The sequence below is a fragment of the Ceratotherium simum genome, chromosome 35 (assembly GCF_057802395.1).
Source record: "Ceratotherium simum simum isolate JZ-2026a chromosome 35, ASM5780239v1, whole genome shotgun sequence".
NCBI classification, from domain to species: domain Eukaryota; kingdom Metazoa; phylum Chordata; class Mammalia; order Perissodactyla; family Rhinocerotidae; genus Ceratotherium; species Ceratotherium simum.
This window is the reverse complement of record NC_141934.1, coordinates 9,381,767-9,399,392: the sequence shown is the minus strand read 5'-3', so window position 1 is coordinate 9,399,392 and position 17,626 is coordinate 9,381,767. Positions and strand designations below refer to the sequence as shown.

General features: G+C 61.4%; 2 protein-coding genes across 4 annotated transcripts; one reads left to right on the top strand and one right to left on the bottom strand.

Moving 5' to 3' along the window:
• Positions 1–6,236: 6,236 nt before the first annotated feature.
• GAS2L1 (growth arrest specific 2 like 1) lies at positions 6,237–11,719 on the top strand. Of its 3 annotated transcripts, none has more exons than XM_087423996.1 (7): positions 6,243–6,365; positions 7,146–7,218; positions 7,303–7,951; positions 9,323–9,430; positions 9,516–9,612; positions 9,690–9,861; positions 10,408–11,719. In XM_087423996.1, exons 3-7 carry the CDS (start codon positions 7,322–7,324, stop codon positions 11,420–11,422), a joined length of 2,022 nt encoding a protein of 673 aa, XP_087280122.1. In that variant the 5' UTR covers positions 6,243–6,365; positions 7,146–7,218; positions 7,303–7,321; the 3' UTR covers positions 11,423–11,719. The 3 variants fall into 3 exon arrangements, with proteins under 3 accessions (XP_087280120.1, XP_087280122.1, XP_087280121.1); XM_087423995.1 differs by having other exon boundaries at positions 7,109–7,218; XM_087423994.1 differs by lacking the exon at positions 7,146–7,218 and having other exon boundaries at positions 6,237–6,365.
• Positions 11,720–11,885: 166 nt separating this feature from the next.
• On the bottom strand, positions 11,886–14,639 carry RASL10A (RAS like family 10 member A). Its single transcript, XM_004429820.3, has 3 exons — positions 14,010–14,639; positions 12,824–12,948; positions 11,886–12,518 (listed from the first exon to the last, which is right to left on the bottom strand). Exons 1-3 carry the CDS (start codon positions 14,232–14,234, stop codon positions 12,251–12,253), a joined length of 618 nt encoding a protein of 205 aa, XP_004429877.1. The 5' UTR covers positions 14,235–14,639; the 3' UTR covers positions 11,886–12,250.
• Between the last annotated feature and the right edge of the window lie 2,987 nt (positions 14,640–17,626).

The window sequence follows — 17,626 nt, the reverse complement described above, 5'->3', positions numbered from 1 at the left end:
ATCCTTCCAGTTGCTGTATGTGGGACGCGGCCTCAGCATAGCTGGAGAAGCGGTGCGTGGGTGCGCACCTGGGATCCGAACCCGGGCCACCAGTAGCAGAGCACACACACTTAACCGCTAAGCCACGGGGCTGGCCCCTGAAGCTTCCTTGATGTTACAGGGTCAGTGTTCTAAAATTTGATAAACAGCCTAATACTAAAATGGAGGCTACTGTTAAGATCTCCCTGGTTGCCTTGTGCAAGGTCAGATGGGCACGTTCCTAAAATTGTTGGGAAGAAAATGAGAAGGGCCACAGACCCTTCACCTGTTGGCCTTTTTGGTCAGTCTTATGTTTATGCAAGTCCAAGAAGAGACAAGTGTTTGTTTTAGATCCAGGCCAGTAGATTTAAGTCTTTTTTTTTTGATGAGGAAGATTGGCCCTGAGCTAATGTCTGTTGCCAATCTCCTCCTCTTTGCTTGAGGAAGACTGTTGCTGAGCTAACAGCTGTGCCAGTCCTCCTCTACTTTGTATGTGAGACACCACCACAGCAGAGCTTGATGAGCGGTGTGTAGGTCCACACCCTGGATCCAAACCTGCGAACTTAACCACTGTGCCACTGGGCCTGCCCCAAGATTTAAGTCTTGATGCCTTCCCATGCAGGGGTGACAGCAGTCATTCAAAGATGCCTGCCTGGGGAAAGGGGTTTTCCAAGTAAGCACTGTAAACTCAGTCCAAGAATAAAGAAGTTCATCACCAGACGGTCAAGAAACAAACTCGGGCCTCAACACATCACCCCAGTCAAAAAACACCGGCTAGGGCCGGCTCCGTGGCTTAGCGGTTAAGGGCGTGTGCTCTGATGCTGGCGGCCCGGGTTCGGATCCCAGGCACGCCCCAAGGCACCACTTCTCCGTCCAACGCGAGGCCGAGTCCCACGTACAGCAACTAGAAGGATGTGAACCTATGACATACAACTATCTACTGGGGCTTTGGGGGGAAAAAAAATGAATAAATAAAATCTTTAAAAAAAAAAAAAAAAAAAAAACACCGGCTAGTGTCCAAAGGTTCCAGGAGAAATTGTCACCTTTAGCCAAGGGAAGGCGTGAGAAAATTTGGAAGAAATTACTTCCCTTCCATCCCCTGCCCGGTGGCAGCAGGGCCCTGGGAAGCATCTGAGGACCTGGTGCATCCCTCACGGCTCACGGTGGCCCTGCCGGCACAGGGTTTGCATCACTGGCCTGTCTCTGCCGGTGGACGGGGAGGGGTCCTCAGCGCTCACTGCACCCCTCCTGCACGTATGTTTAACATACATCTCTGTGGTCCCAGGTTCCTTTTTTTTCTGTGTTGCCAGGTCGTTTCCTGTGTGAATATACGTTGCTCTCCCCGCTTTGGGAAACCCTCCCTTACCCCTTCATTATTCTCCTCCAGCCACCAGACCATTTTTCTGTTTCCTTTGTTTCCATGTCCTCTCCCTTTCAAGAACCCACTTCCAATCAGTCTTGCCTCCATGTTGCCAAATCAATGGTGGTTCCTTCTCAGTTCTCCGATCTCCTTTGCTGCCCCCTCCTCTAAATGTAGGAGAGCCCTCAGGCTGGTGTTAGAGCTCCTCTAACCCCCTCCCCGCCTGGCTGATCTCCCACCCTCCATACTGCTGACATCGCCCCCCTTCTCCCAAGTGCCAGCTCCTCCTGGGTGTCTGATGGGCTTAAAGCAGGGCTGGATCCTGTCCCACTCCTCCCTGCACCCCATCTCAGCAAACGGAACCTTGGAGTCCTCGATTCCTTGTTCTCTCGTACTCGCCCCAGCCCAACCATCATGCCTGCGCCTCCCCCTCCACCACGGCTCAGGCCACCTGGCTGCTTCTGGGGCTCCCTGCTTCCCTCGGTACCCCCCCCCCCATAGCCCTTTCCCCACAGAAGCCAGAGTGACTTCTTGACACTGTTAAGTCGATTCTCTAAACCCTTTAGGGGCTCCCACCACGCTTGCCATGACCACAAGGCCCTAGGAGATCTGGCCCCCATGGGCCCCTGTGACCTCAGCTGCCCTGCTCTGCCTTGCTCAATGCAGTCCAGCCACACGGGCCAGTGCTGTTCCTCCAAAGGGCCAAGGACGCGCCCTCCTCAGCCTTGGCGGGTGTCAGAAGTGTCAGAGCCAGTGTTCACACCCCTGAGGCCCAGACTTAACCACGACATCACTGGGCTCCTGTATGGTGCCAAGCACTGCTCCGACATGTTTAATTCCTACTAACCCTTCGAGGTGGACAGTATACCCTGTTCCTCAGATGAGGAGTGGGGCTCGCCATTGTGCGGCCGAGGTGAGAGTTGAGGGCCCTCTCCCTCCCTCCCATGCTCTCACCCTCTTGCCTCCCCACACATCTTATTTCTGAAAGGCTGGGGAGCTTACAGATCAGCCACCTCCCAGGCCCGCAGCTGGTGCTAAGGGACAACAAGTGGCCCTTCCTGGAAGCTGCTGCACAGACAACCATCGCATGTGACAGGCATTGCCTGTCTCCTGCCTGGAGCTGGAGGCTGCCCCAGGAGAAGCCCCATGTCTCTGCCTAGAGAGGGGTTTGTCAGCAGCGCTCAATAGTCCTGCAAGAGGCATTCAGGTCCTGGGGGCCTAGGCCTAGGATGGAGGCATTTATGTCAGGCCGACCAATTTCTCTCAGCCAAAAGAAACGTCTGGACTGCAATGACCTCAGATGCCCTCGGGCAGCCCAGCCCAGTCTCGAAGGGCTGCACAAGGCTGGTCAGTGGGGAGGAGGAGGAGGTGGAGGATGGGCAGGGGCAGAGGGGAGCAGGAGAGGTGGGAGGGACAAGTCAGAGAAAAAGTCTTGCTTCGGTCCCACACCCTGCTCCAAACTCTCCAAGAGCTCCTGGTCAGTCACACTTAGAATCAAAATGTCCAACTGAGCCTCGTGGTCCCACTAGGCCACACTCAGCCGGCCTGGGCAAGGGCTGTGGGGTCCATGGGGAGACTGATCTCTGCCCCACACGTGGACAAAGGCCCACAGCGAGTGGCTCACCTGCTCCACAGGAAGGAACGTGGGGCTCCAGGGCTGCCGCGGCTGTGGGGCCAAGGACATTGGCCAAGGCCAATGCAACTGGGAGCCAATCTCCCAGACACCGGGCCCAACAGCTGGCTCTCGAGCTGCCCCAGCCTGCCCCCCTGACAGAGCTGCTGGGTACAGGGCAGTGAGCACAGTGTGATGGGGGCAGGTTGGAAAGCAGGCCCTCGGGCTGTCTGATTCTGCTTCTCTCATGGAGGGCAGAGGAGGCAGCTCAGGGAAGCTTGGGGTCACTTGTCCACAGGCAGGGCAGGAGCAGTCATCCTGGTTGGACCCACATCTGGACAGAGCAGCCTAAAGCCCCCTGCGGGTCACTCACTCCTCCTAGGCTGTGCTCACAGGCTCTGTCTAGCCTAGAGAGCTTTGAGTGGACCCAACCAGCACCAGAGCTGCCCAGTGCCAGGGCCGGGTCCTGCCAGTGAGGGCTTCACTTGAACACTCCACGGCCATCATCCGACCTCCAGCTGCAACCAAGGCCGGGCAGGCTGCTCCCTGGCACCCAGCAGTGGGGGCATGAAATCCGGCCATGTGCCCACTGGCCAAGGGCAAGACCAAGCCTGCAGTGGAGCCACAGCATTCTGTACACCAAGGTGGCCTCCAGGGCCTGCGGGGATGGGCTCAGGACAACCATAGCCAAACCTCTTGTCCCTCCAGCAGTTTATGTGGCTTCCCTAGGTCCTGCAAGGAACAGGAGAGGTTACCACACAACAGACAGGGTCAAAGCCAGGGGTGTGGCCACACCAGTTGGCACCACATCTGCCACATGTCCTAGAACCACAATGGTAGAGTCTATGGTCAGCGTGGGCCTCTGTGATGGCAGGCCACAGCTCAGGGGACTGGAGGTAGGGAGAAGCAAGTCCTCCTCTGGTTCCCTCCTCCTCAGAGGAGTAGTGGACACACATCCCAGCTACACTGAGCTGAGTAATGCTATCATTTTTCACAAGTCTATGACGTGACTACTACTATTGCCCCATTTTACAGATGGTGCAACTGAGGCTCGGGGGCTTAACCATCTCGCCCAATGACCAACAGCAGGGTTCAGTCTGGGTGCAGTCCGACCTCTCCTATGTCCAGAACAGGAGTCAAATTCCAGCACGGCTGCTGACCCCACACATTCCTTGCCCATTCTGGGCCTCAGTTTCCCCAAATTATAAAATGAGAACACATAAAAGCTTCATACCTCATAGGATTATTTTGAGGATTAAATTACTTAGTATCCACACTCTGATCTTTCCCCCGACCCATCTCCAGCAGTCCTTTCCTCCTCAGATATTGGCAGTACCAAACCTGCAAGTCCTTCTTGACTCTGTCCTCACATTTACACCTAAGTCACCAGCACATCCTATCAAACAGCCAGAATCCATCCCCCTCTCACCATCCCCATTGGCACCACCTGGCTTCCTCTGGGGCTCCTGCCCTGCCCACCACAGAGCCACAGGGAACCTGTTAAGACCTAAGTCAGGCCACACCCCTCCCCTGCTCTAAATCCCTCCATGGCTCCCACGTCCTTCAAAAGAGGCATGGCCCACAAAGCCCTACTTGATCTGCCCCCAATCTATCCTCATCCCTCCCTAGATCTCCCTCCACTCCAGCCTCACGGGCCTCCTCACTCTTTCTTGAACACACCATGCACCTGCCCACCTGCCGAACATGCCCTGGCTGCTCCCTCTGCCTGAAACACCCACCTGATATCACACGGCTGCCTCCCTCACCTCCTTTCCCAACCACGGATTTTCAATTGCAGGCCCATCCCACCCCAACTCCTGCTGCCTCTCACCTGGCTCCATCCGTCCGTTCTCCCCAGCACCTCATCCCTGTTTCAGCCCAGGGGCCGCCTCCCTGCTAGACTGGCAGCCCTGAGCTGGCTCTGTTTCATTCTCTGCTTTTTGCTCTTGGTTTCCAGCGCCAAGAGACTCAGCACACAGTAGGTGCCACATAACTGTCAGCCATTATTATGACTGGTTACAGGCCTTCCTCACTCCGCGGTGGGGGGAGGGGGCTGGAGGAGAGGGCAGAGCAGGACCTGCACCACCTGGGTGTCCAGGGCATTGGGGGGAGCACCCCCCTTTTGAAAGGTCATGAGGATTCAGTAAGACGAGGAGGTCTAGCATACAGTAGGTACTCGACAAATGCCCCTGGTCCTTGAATGAGGGTATTTTCATAACAGTTACGTTCAAACTCATCAGCTGCTCTCCTGACTGAGCCCTAGTTTGGCCATAAAAGTGTCCCTCCTAGGGGTGACTCACCATTTCCTTCAGGTCAAGGGCACAGAGCAGGCCTGGCCACAGTAGGAGCTTTATTAAAGCTCTGAACATTGGCTACTGTTGGTGGTGCTTCTCCCCAGTCTGGCCTCCTCTGGCCAGCAAGGCTGTCACCCAGCCAGTCCTGGCGTCCCCGACGGGCCAGCAGCAGCAGCAGGGGGCAGGATTTCCCGCTGATCCCGGCCAGGTCCCTCCTCTCTAGTTTGAAAAGAAACCAGCCGGGGGTTAACCCTCCAGAGCCAGGCCGCCCCAGGCTGCCTCTCATCCCTCTGGTTCTTCTCCCCTTTATTCTGTGCCCAGCCGGGCAGCCAGAGGAGGTCAGGGACCGGCCTCTCCCCTGCCCGCAGGGTAGGGGAAGCGGCGTCAGATATGCGGGCCTTAGCCACCTGCCTACCCCTCTGAGCCTCAGTGTCCTCATCCGAGAAACGGGTTCCCCTAACTCATGAGTTAAAAATGAGTATTCAGTGAGCAGTCGGACACGGAGTGGGAAAACGGGGGCCATCCTCCCCCTCTCGGAGGCTGGCCCTGCGGGTAGGAAGCTGGTCATCCGAGGGTGGGCGGCCTCATTTATCTGACCTAGAGAGGTTTACTCCGGCCGGAGGTGACTTTGCAGCCTCCGGCCCCTATCGCTTCCTGAGTTGGTCTTGGGAATGGGCCGTGCGGCCCCCCCAGGGAGGCCACTATTGGGGCAGGGGGTGCAATTAAAAGCTCCCAAACCTCTCCCCAAGAGAACAAGGAGGGTGGGAGGGATCGTGGGAACTAGCTTGGGTGGGATGGCCGTCCTGGCTGGTAGGGTCGCCTGGCTCCGGGCCCGCCCCAGTCGGGAGACTGCAGCTCCTCCCCCAGCCCGCCCTGCCAGCCCGGGAACGGCGCGGCCCCTTTAAGAGCGCGGCCCCGCCCGCCCCCTCCAGGCCGGATCCGAATTCCAGGGAGGCGGGGCGGAGACGGCGGGCGCGGAGGCCGCGGCGCGGACCGGGATCCGCGGTGGCTCGGGCGGCGGCCCCGGCCCGGCTCCGGCCCCAACCGGGGCGATGCTCCCCGAGGCCGCGGGATGAGCCAGGTGAGCGTGGGGACCCCTAGCACCCCCTGCCCAGCGCGCACTGATGGGTCCTGGCGGCTGCGGCCTCTATTCCTCGGGCTGTGTGACCTTGGACGGCCCCGCTCCCTCTCTGGGCTGAAGACGGAGGACAGCAGGGGCTGGCGGAGGCCGTTCTGAGTCCCGGCCTGGGGATCTAGGGAGGCTCGGAGGAGGAGGCGGGGCCTGGGCCCCGCCAGCGGGCTGCCGGATCACGGATCAGCAACGCGGCCCGGCTCCGGCACCCACTGCTCTGCGACCTTGAGTGAGCTCTCAGCCTCTCTGCGCCTCAGTTTCCTCATCTGTAAAATGGAGATAATATCACTGCGCGCTCCGCCCTGGCCACGGTCATTACGGTTACGGTTACTATTACTGCTATGCCGTTGTTACAATGACACAGTCCTTAGGTTAGGGGGGTGCTGAGGGAGGACCCGGGACCTTCCCGGGGGAGGGAAGAGGTGGGATCCGCAGCAGCCCTGAGCAATGGAACTAACCCCTCCCTGAGGTCGGGACCTGGGTTCCTCTCCTGTCACCTGTGAGCCCACGGCTGTAGGCGTCATCTTCTAGAGCTCAGCTCTTCAACTACAGGGCATCTACACAGGGCAATGAAGATGGGGGCCTCCCTGCCTGGGAGGGAGGACTCAGCCAAGTCCCCCAATATCCCCCCAAAAGAGCCAAACAGCAAACGCTTATGGACACTAAGTCATTTATAAAAATTATCCCATTAGGTCCTATGAGGAAGTTAATATTGTACCCATTTCGCAGACGAGGAAACTGAGGTACAGAGAAGTTTCTCATAGCCAGCACTCAAACCCAGGCATTTGGCCTGAGATGACAGGTGGGTGCAGGTGGCCAACGGCTTAGTCTGTACGGCGCGCTTGCGGGGCCTTCACACCAGTCTGACCTGTGTCCCTGCCCACAGTGACTCGGCTGGCCCGGGCATGGCGGACCCAGTGGCGGGCATCGCGGGCTCTGCAGCCAAGAGTGTGCGGCCGTTCCGTTCAAGTGAGGCCTACGTGGAGGCCATGAAGGAGGACCTGGCCGAGTGGCTCAACGCCCTGTACGGCCTGGGTCTGCCCAGTGGCGGCGATGGCTTCCTGATGGGGCTAGCCACAGGCACCACCCTGTGCCGACATGCCAACGCTGTCACGGAGGCCGCCCGCGCTTTGGCAGCTGTCCGCCCGGCCCGTGGTGTGGCCTTCCAGGCGCAGAGCGTGGCGCCCGGCTCCTTCATGGCCCGCGACAACGTGGCCACCTTCATCGGCTGGTGCCGCACGGAGCTGGGTGTGCCCGAAGTGCTCATGTTTGAGACTGAGGACCTGGTGCTGCGAAAGAACGAGAAGAGTGTGGTGCTGTGCCTGCTGGAGGTGGCGCGGCGCGGGGCCCGCCTTGGCCTGCTCGCGCCTCGCCTCGTGCAGTTCGAACAGGAGATCGAGCGGGAGCTGCGCGCTGCACCCCCAGCCCCCAACGCCCCCACTGCTGAGGACCCCGCCGAAACCAGCACTGCACCGGGGGCTCCCACCCGCGGGCCTCGCATGACACCCAGCGACCTGCGCAACCTCGACGAGCTGGTGAGTTCTCCAACGGGTGCGCGCGCCTGGCGGCCCCTGCTTACACACACCCAGTGCTGTGTGCCAGGGACCAAACACAGAGCCGGTGCCCGCAACCGGTCCCTGAACCTGGGTATCTGCAGGCTAGCCTGCCCCATGGAAAGGGTTGCATATGTTGAGCACCAAGTGTATACCTGGCCCCAAGGAGATGAGCAGGCCCAGATAAGGAAGAGGCCCAGCTGGGCCTGGGATAAAATCGGGGCTTCCACTGAATTATCTCGCGCCTGCCTTTGTGTGCTAACGTGCGCCAGATAAGTGCTGTGTATGCCTTCATGGGGGGGGGGGGGCGCATGATTGGAGCCCCTCTTGTATGCCCTCCCTGCACTAGAGCGCTAGACAGTTGCATCCACAACATCACGGAGCTTGAGGCTGAGTGGGTGCCTGAGACTCTTGGCCCTGGGCAAGGTGCCTGGTACACAGTAGGAACTCAGTGAATGCCTAGGGAAGCTCTGCAGGCCCCTCCCGCTCCCCAGGGCCCTCATCACTTATCTGGGAAGCCAAGCCCAGAGATGCTGCTGCTGGGAGCTGCAGGATTAGTTCTGCTCTACGCATAGGAGGTGCCAGACCATGCCCCCAGCTCCCTCCTCCTCCCAGGACCTAGGTGTCCCTGACACTCCCGCAGCCAGGCCAAGAGTTCCCTTCTTATCAGGAGGTTAGGATTATAATGTGCCCATCCTGGAGGGAGGGAGCTGCATGGCCGTGGGCAGAGGCTGCCACCCCACCCCTGCCCCAGGCCAGGGTCACCCGAGGCTCCACCTGCACATTTCCTCTGGTTCTGCTGTGAGCGAGGAGGTGGGCAGGGCCGCCCACATAGCCAGCCTGGCAGCTTCCAGCCGGGGCCGGGGGTGGGGGCGTGTGGGTAGACGTGTGCTCGCCGGGCGGTGGCCTGTGTGTGCGTGTTGGTGTGTGCGTGTGCCCCGTGTCTGTGGCACCCCCGCCTCAGTGTGGTGTGGGCCCCAGCACTCATGTCCATGACCTGCCTCCTCCCAGGACCTGGCCTCCCTGTGGCCTTCATGTCTGTGAAGTGGGTGACAGGCTCCAGGGCTCCCCCAGGCTGAGGGGCTGCGGGATGTGCCTCGTTGGGGTCCCAGGCCCTGGCCTGACCACAGCCCCACCATCTTCTCCTGGTCAGTTTCCTGACCCCTGATAGCCAGAGAGAAAGGAGAGCTGGTAAAAGTCAAGTGTAGAGGCTGCACCCACGTCTGGGGCAACACAGTCCATGCCCCCGTTCCCCAGAAGGACCTACTTCCTCCTGATCCTGGAGCCGCTGACATCAGGCCCCAGAAGGAGGGACGTGACCCCTGACCTCCGGCCTCTCCGCTCTGGCCTCAGGTGAGGGAGATCTTAGGCTGCTGCACCTGTCCAGACCAGTTTCCCATGATCAAGGTCTCGGAGGGGAAGTACCGCGTGGGAGATTCCAGCTTGCTCATCTTTGTGCGGGTAAGAGGGAGGGGCTGCTCCTGCCCAGGGAGTGGGCTGCCACCCCAGGGGACAGGCCGTGACCTGCCCACGCCGGCTCCCACAGGTGCTGAGGAGCCACGTGATGGTGCGCGTGGGCGGCGGCTGGGACACGCTGGAGCACTACCTGGACAAGCACGACCCCTGCCGCTGCTCCTCCTCGGGTCAGTGCCCACGGTGAGGGCGGGAGGCTCATCTCTGTGGCTCCCCCCTCACACGCCCCCATCCTCTCTCCCCACAGCCCACCGCCCACCCCAGCCGAGGGCCTGCACCTTCTCCCCCCAGAGGGTGTCACCCACGCCCAGCTCCCGCGCTGGGAGCCCAGCCCCTGGGGGTGAGCGCCGAGGCTCCCGGCCCGATGTGACACCCATTAGTTTACGCAGCTCAAAGGAGGGGCTCGAGACACCGCTCAGGTGAGAGGCGGGAGGACATGGGGGTGAGGGGTCCAGAGGGTGGGGGTGAGGAGTGTCCGCCCTGGCCTGGATGACAAAGGCGCCTGTGCTCCAGAGTGACTCACACCCTGGGAAAAGTTCCCGTGGGTGGGGGCAGGCCTGGCTTCCCATCTCCATGGCAACCCAACCAAACGAACAACACAGCTGGGGCGGGCCCTGGGGGCTGGGTGGCGGCCAGTCCAACCCTGCTTCCCTCTGGCCTGTCCAGGAAACAGGAGGCCTGGGGAGGGGCCACTTAGGGCCCGCGAGGCCTTACTTCTTCCGCTGCCTTGGGGTGGGGGGGAGGCTGGCCGCAAGAAGCTGCTGCAGTCTCTTACTTCTCTTTGGAAGTTCCCAGGACAGACAGAAGCCCTTGACAGCCCCCACCAACACCCCACCAGTACCACAGGTGTCTTCCCGGCCCCTCACCAACCACAGATCTGCTGGGTCGTTCCTCCCCCTGCTCTGTCTGCACAACAGTCCTCTCTCCATGGTGCCCCATCCCTCTCTCTTGTTCCCCTGCCCTAGGGCCCGGGACCAGCTGCCCCCCCATCCCCGCTCCCGCCGCCACTCCGGGGACAGCGACTCCTCCGCCTCCTCAGCCCAGAGTGGCCCCCTTGGTGCCCGCAGTGACGACTCAGGCACTGGCCCCCGGAGGGAGCGGCCCAGCCGGCGGCTGACCACAGGCACCCCAGCCTCCCCGAGACGGCCCCCCGCCCCGCGCAGCCAGTCCCGAGACCGGCTGGATCGGGGGCGGCCCCATGGGGCCTCAGGAGGCAGGGGAGCCCAGCTGTCGGCGCCCAGCCCTGCCCGGCGGGCCCGGAGCCAGAGCCGTGAGGAGCAGGCTGTGCTGCTCGTGCGTAGGGACCGAGATGGGCAGCACTCGTGGGTGCCACGGGGCAGAGGCAGCCCCCAGACTCCCCGTGCCCGCAGCCCTGCAGCCCCCCGGCCTCCCCGGGTCTCCAGCCCCAGTCCAGAGTTGGGCAGCACGCCGGCCAGTGTCTTCCGCACACCCCTGCAGCTTGACCCGCAGCAGGAGCAGCAGCTGTTCCGGCGCCTGGAAGAGGAGTTCCTGGCCAATGCCCAAGCCCTGCAGGCTGCTACTGGCGGGACCCCCACCGGACCGGCCCCTGACCCGGCTCGGGCCCCAGACCCTCCAGCTCCTGACTCGGCCTACTGTTCCTCCAGCTCCTCCTCTTCGTCCCTCAGCGTCCTGGCTGGCAAGTGTGGCCAACCTGGGGACTCTGGCCGGATGGCCAATGGGCTGCCCGGGCCCCGAGGCCCAGCCCTGTCCAGCTCTTCTGATGAAGGCAGCCCCTGCCCTGGTGTAGGGGGCCCGCCAGATGCACCTGGGAGCCCCCTGGCTGGCCTGGAACCCCTGAGGACCTGGGCTCGGGGCCGGATGGATACACAGCCAGACCGAAAACCCTCACGCATTCCCACGCCACGGGGCCCCCGCCGCCCATCTGGACCCACAGAGTCCAGGGCCTGGCATGCCCTGCACTCAGTCAGCCCAAGGGCTGAGCCGGATTCCTGGATGTGATGGACCAGCCCAGCTGTCCCCAGGTCCCCATTCTTTCTCCTTTTCCTTTGTGGCCTTAACCCCTCAGCATCAGGGAGCCCCCCCTGCCTCTCGGGTACCAGACCTCATGGGACCAGACCCCTTGGGACCACATGGCACAATGGGACCTCTGTTGTACATTCCGGTTGGGGGATGAGCATTGCTATTTAATGACTAATATTATTGAATGCCTTAGAGGAGGCTGGGCCAGCCCAGTGAGGACCCCTCCTGAGGTCCTGTGGCCCTGCAGAGCCTGACAGTAAAGTATTGTTTCAGCCACTTGTGTCTGCTTCTTGGGGACTCAGCCTTGGGGCCATCACATCCTTCTGGGGCCCTCACTACAAGTTGGGTTCTGGAGTTAACTGACAGGGCGCAACGCCTGGCAGCTCTGACCTCCAGGTTTAAGACTATCCGGCCCAGCCCAGAAACGCCAGGTGCACGTGAATTGTTTCCTCCTTTATTACCACCTGAGAGGTGTGACTTAAGAGTTTGTCCAGTGAAACTCCAGGAGCGTCTGCGAGTTTCCAATCAGATTCATAGTCAAGTCCCTTCCATCCAATGGGATCATGGCGCAATGAGGTCCCAGAAAGGACTGATCTTGTCCAATGGGGCCTGGGGCCTGGCTGGGTCCAATGAGGCTCAAAGAGAGGCCTGTTGCCCAGGAGACTGGGTGGGAGCTTTCCTCATCCAATCAGGGGGGAGACTGTCCTCTCCAATCCGAGAGAGTTGGGCAATCTCGTCCAATCCGGGTCCCTAGTTGTCCCAGGCAAGTGAGGGCCCCTCCGCCATTGGCGGCGGCGTCCAATTCGGTCACATGAGGCTGCAGCGCGCCGGATGCAGCGCCCCCTGCAGGCGCAAGGCCGGGTGCGCAGGGCGCGCGCGCACCAGAGCGCAGCGCAGCAGCTCGCGGAAGAGACGCAGCACGTGCCAATTGTACTTGGCGGAGCACTCGAGGTAGCCGCAGCGCCAGCCTCTGCGCACCAGGGCGGCCAGCGCGCGCCGAGGCCCGAAGCGCAGCCGCTGCCGGTCCCGCTTGTTGCCTACCACGAGGATGGGCGCCTCCGGTGCGCCCGCCGGCCTGGGGGCCAGATGGGCATCAGGGCCGCGGTGCCGGGACCCCACGACCGTTGAATCCCCCCAGTGGGTACAGACACTCAGGAGCATCCCCTCCTGCGGCCAGAGACCCCTAGCAAACACCAGACCCGTGTGTCCCAAAGACCGGATACAGCTGGAGACCTTCCCATGGGCAAAGGCCTGGCCCGGCAGGCCTGAGAGCCGGCCCACGACGGTGGAAGAGCCCGCCCACTCCCCGCGGGCAAAGACCCGGACTGACCGGCAAATGCTCACCCCCTTCCCCACACACAGCTCCGGCCGCGCCCCCACCTGGTCTCCGCGATTCGCTGCCGCAGCGCCTTCACGTAGTCGAAACTGTCCGGGCTGCAGATGTCGTAGACGAGCACGAAGGCGTCCGTGTCCTGCAAGCTCCAGTCCTTAGGATCCGGCCACTCCTGGGGGCGGGAGGCCGGGGTTTGCCGGAGCCCCCTTCCCACTCTCCCGCTCCTGACCTTCTGCAGGGGCCTTGACGCTGAACTCCATCCTCAGGCCTCGGCCGTCCGCATCCCCGTCTGTGCGCCCTCTCCCCCAAGTTCCCTGGGCCCTACTGCCCTCGTGGGCGTCTGGGCAAAAATTTACAAGCGGTGCCTGAAGCCGGTCAGCCACCAGCCCTCCTTAACTCCCGGTCTCCTCTCCGCCCACCCCCTATCTTCCACCTCCTCCTCCTCCTCCTCCCAGCTTTCCACAGCTCAGCTCGGGTCAGGCCCCTCCCCTCCCTAGACGCCCTCGCTGGTTATTACTGCCTTAAGATTATTCCGAAGCACCCGGCCCGTGTTCCCCCAGCTCTCAGGGACCACTGATTGTTGGCAGCTGTACATGCTGTTCTTTCCACCAGGAAGGCTTCTGCTGCTGCTTTTAGTCAAAACTTCTCTCATCCTTCCAGGTTCAGCCCAAATGCCACTCCCTCCAGGAAGCCCTGCTGAATCCTGCCTGCTCTTTCCTCTTCACCTCTTGGAGGCATCTAGCTCCAAGGATTCAAAGTCTGTTCTGGACTTTGCACAAATGACTAAACGAGTCTTTGCTCCAGGTCACAGGAATGAAGGAGAAGAGAATGACCCCCCTAGAAAGTACACCCCTGTGTCTGGCCCTAGACTCTCCCACTGCGGCTCTGCCCAAGGCCCCGGGCACACAAGGCTCGCTCTCAGGAGGCGCCACCAGGCTCCGCCTCGCCCTGATCCAGACTCACCAGCGGAGGCAGGCAAATAGAGAGGCACTTACGCCAGGGAGAAAAAGCCTCTTTGCAAAATCGTCGGGCTTCGGGCCTGGTCTTGGGAGCCTCCAGGCCGGCGAGAAGGGGTGAGACACACATAGCCCAGGACACACATTCACCCTTCAATGCATGAACACAGTCGGGCACCCCGGGGCCGTCCACGCCGACACACACGTGTGCACCGAGCACCCACACACACACACACACACGCTGTCACACGCCCCGGCCCGCCCCTGGAGCCGCTACCTCTAGACCCCCGGGGCTCAAACCCGGGCCAGCGCCGTCGCCGTCGCCGTCGCGGATGCTCAGGTCGTAGACGGCGCCGTCGAGCAGCACCGCGGGCCGGTAGAGGCGCGGCCCGTCCGTGGGCCGGTGGCGCTCGGGGTAGTCACCGAACAGGAACTGGCGGATGATGGCCGTCTTGCCTACGCCCGGGGCGCCCAGCACGGCCACCCGCAGGCTGCCCCCCATGGCCCGCGCGCGCTGCCGCGCCCCGCGTTGGGAAGCCTCATGGGCCGGCGCCGCGCCGTGCGCCACGCGCGCCCTGCCCTGTGCGCCCCAGCCCCGCCTCACTCCTCATCGGCCCCCGGAGCACCCGGGGTCCGGAGAGGCCAGGTCAGAGGACGGAGCTGGCGGCGGGAGGGCAGACAGACAGCCGAGCAGGCGACGGCGGACGCACGAGCGGCTCCGGCGGGTGCCGAAGCTCTGGACAGAACAGACCCGCGCGCGGCGCGCAGACACCGCCTCCGCCCCGCAGCGCGATGGAGGCGCCACCGGCAGCGCGGAGCACCGAGGTCCGACCTGGCCGTGCGGGTCCCGCAGCGGAGCGGGGCGCGGGGGGCGGCGCTGCCTCTCGGCGCCTCCGTCCCTCCGTCCTTCTCTCGCCCCAGCGCCCGGAGTCGCCGCCCCAGCCGGCGGCGCGAGCGAGAGAGCGCAGCCTCGGGGAGGCAGCGATGAGGTAACCGCCCGCCCACCGCCCCCACCTCCCCCTACCCGCCCAGGACGCCCCTCCCGGGAAGGGTCGCAAGAAGGTGAGTGGGGCGCAGGGAGCCCGGGGAGGGACCCAGCCCCCTCGGCGAACCGTGCTCCTCTCACCCGCTCCAAAATAGAAGTCCCTTCCCGCCCACGTCCGCGTCCGCTCCGCCAAACACCGCTCCCCCGAGCTGGCTCCAGACAAACCCCGGCCCGCCCGCCGGAGTCAGGCCGCCCGGGGTCGGGTCCAGCCCCGGCTGTGTGACCTTGGGCGAGTCGCCGCACTGCGCTGGCGCTCTGCTCCGCATCCATCAAAGGCAGACACCGTTTCTTGAGAACCTACTACATGCCGGGCTTTTCACTAAGCTAGTACCTACGTGAGCGTGATCCTTGAATCCACAGGCTCAACCTGGTGTCTCCATTTGAGAGAGAGCACTGAGGCCGGAGAGGGGACTCTTCAAGGTTGAGGGGAAGTGGATGGCCCCTGACCCGCAGCCTTGCGGTCGCCTCTGAGGAGCCCTCCCACCTTCCTGCTGCCCACAGGGGTAGATGGCCAGCACTAAACAATATGTCAAACGGCCGTCACTGAGGGAGGGCCAGAGAGAGGGTGCTGAGCACAGCACACACGGGGGCACAGCAGCTCAGCCCCAAATCCTTGTCCCAACGAGGCTGAAAGATCTAAAAATTGGTCGACACCACTTTCATCACTGCTAAAGCTGAGTTTTCTGCCTGGGTCTCCACCTGTAGCTTCTTCAAGGCTGGAATCCCCCCTCCCTGGGGCTGGTGAGGAGCTCTTTCCCCATCAGAGCCTGGGAAGTCTGGCTATGTCTAGCCCCCCATCCTGCTTCTACTTGCTTCCTCCTTGCAGAGGGGGCTCCCACATCTCTGACCAGATGCCCAGCCACTGGGGGAAATGCCCAGACATCTCTATGTTTCTGCACTGACCAAGGGTTTCACTTATCTGTTTTTTCAACAAATATTCCCAATTTTACTGCTTGCCAGGATGCTGAGATGGATTAAAAAAAGAAAGACAGAAAAAAGTCCTGCCTTACGAGAGAAGGTTCTAGAACACATGGGATCTAGGAACTGTAAGAGCAGAGACAAAGTGCCCACCCCAGCCTGGAGGAAGTGGAAGAGGGAGGAGGAGCTAAACCTGGAGTGGAGGGGGTGCATCCTCCAGGGAGCAGGTGATGGCAGCCGGAGGGTGTTTCTCCAAACCAGTGAGTGTGTTGTCATCCTCTCACACTGGATCAGGGACCTGGCTCTGCTTTCACTCTTCGCCTCAGCCACTAGGGAGCTCAGAGCCAGACTGGTGGCTACCTCTGGCAGGTGTTCCATGTCTTCAAGCCCAGTGTGTGGGGACCCCTGACTTCATCTTCCTTTTCAGCCATGATATTTTCCTTCACCAGAGTTCCCCTCTTCAGGCTTTTGGGTTTTGTGAGCTACCTCAATTCCTTTGGGGAACAAGACAGGGAGTAAATAAACTAAGCCCCCCTTCCCTTTTGGCACTCAGCAGGGTGTGGGGCTGACGTCAGGATGGTCTTCCTTTTTTTTTTTTTAAAGATTTTATTTATTCATTTTTTTCCCCCCCAAAGCCCCAGTAGATAGTTGTATGTCATAGGTTCACATCCTTCTAGTTGCTGTACGTGGGACTCGGCCTCGGGTTGGACGGAGAAGTGGTGCCCTGGGGCGTGCCCGGGATCCGAACCCGGGCCGCCAGCATCAGAGCGCGCGCACTTAACCGCTAAGCCACGGAGCCGGCCCAAGGATGGTCTTCCTTAAGGCTCTCGATGGGGCCCCCTTCCCTGGCTGGAGCACCTTCTTTCCTTGCTCCTGCCCACCCTTGGGAGTCAGTTCTGGGTGTCCTTCCTATGGAAAACCTCCTTGCTTCACTCGCTGACAGAGTGCCTCCTTGGCTTCTTCAGGAACCATAAACAGGGCTGTGTGTGTGTGTGTGTGGGTGTCTCTGAGCCCCAGTGTGGTTTCTCAGTGTGTGGTTTTGGAATGATGGAGGACACTGTGGACAGGGGATGTCCTAAAGCTCCCACGATGTCCTGCAAACTCCACAGGGCTGACACAGTCCCCAGGAGACTCTTGGATCAGCATCACTGGCAGCAGTTCCCGTTTATCAAGGACCTGTGATGTGCGGAGCCCTGAGCCGTGGTTGCGTGCTCACTGAGGTGCAGAGGGATGTCATGATTTGCCCAAAATTGTCCAGCAGGAAAATGGCAGCACGGGGACTGGCACCCAGGATCTTGGGCCACCGAGCCTGACTTTCTGAGAAGCCCAACTTCATCTGGGCCCAGCAGCCAGAGGGGCTTCAGGAGGAGGTGAGCTGGAGCCTGTGGCCCTGTGGGGAGGGACTTTGAGGAAGCCCCCCTGTCGCCCATGGGGGCTGAGCTTAGCTGTGACAGGAGTGGGCAGCTGTGGTGCCAGGCTTCCCAAAGATGAGCAAGCCAGAGAACTTGGGCTGCCTGTCTGCGTGGGATGTGAATTTCGAAGTTTCTCTCATTGGTTCCCTCCCTCCTTCCCCAAGGAGAGGCGGCCAGGCTGCTATCTGCTGCACCACGGCTCCCATGCTCCTCACATGCTCCCATCCAGTGCTCGAGGGAGCACCCACCAGCATCCGCACATCTGCTCCCTCAGCACATGGGACCTGGTGCTGGGCACACGGTCTGCCCTCTGTGGCTTGTGAGGGAGACAGACATGCAACCAGGCACAGACAGATGGAGACAGGAGCGCTGGGCTGGTTCAGGCCTGTGGGCTGAGGGGACCCGGGGGAGGCACCAGCCTGGCTGAGGGTAGGGGCTCAGGAAGGGCCTGATGACACACGTAAGCTGAACCCTGAAGAATTAAGCAACAGTAAGTGGGGTGGCCTGGTGGCGGTTGAG

Coding starts and splice junctions, on each gene's coding strand:
- GAS2L1 (XM_087423994.1), top strand. CDS start 7,322: ATGGCGGACCCAGTGGCGGGCATCGCGGGCTCTGCAGCCAAGAGTGTG. Junction 7,952..9,322: donor TGCGCAACCTCGACGAGCTG/GTGAGTTCTCCA, acceptor CTCTGGCCTCAG/GTGAGGGAGATCTTAGGCTG. Junction 9,431..9,515: donor GCTTGCTCATCTTTGTGCGG/GTAAGAGGGAGG, acceptor CGGCTCCCACAG/GTGCTGAGGAGCCACGTGAT.
- RASL10A (XM_004429820.3), bottom strand. CDS start 14,234: ATGGGGGGCAGCCTGCGGGTGGCCGTGCTGGGCGCCCCGGGCGTAGGC. Junction 12,949..14,009: donor TGAGCCCCGGGGGTCTAGAG/GTAGCGGCTCCA, acceptor TCCCGCCCCCAG/GAGTGGCCGGATCCTAAGGA. Junction 12,519..12,823: donor CAGCGAATCGCGGAGACCAG/GTGGGGGCGCGG, acceptor TCTGGCCCCCAG/GCCGGCGGGCGCACCGGAGG.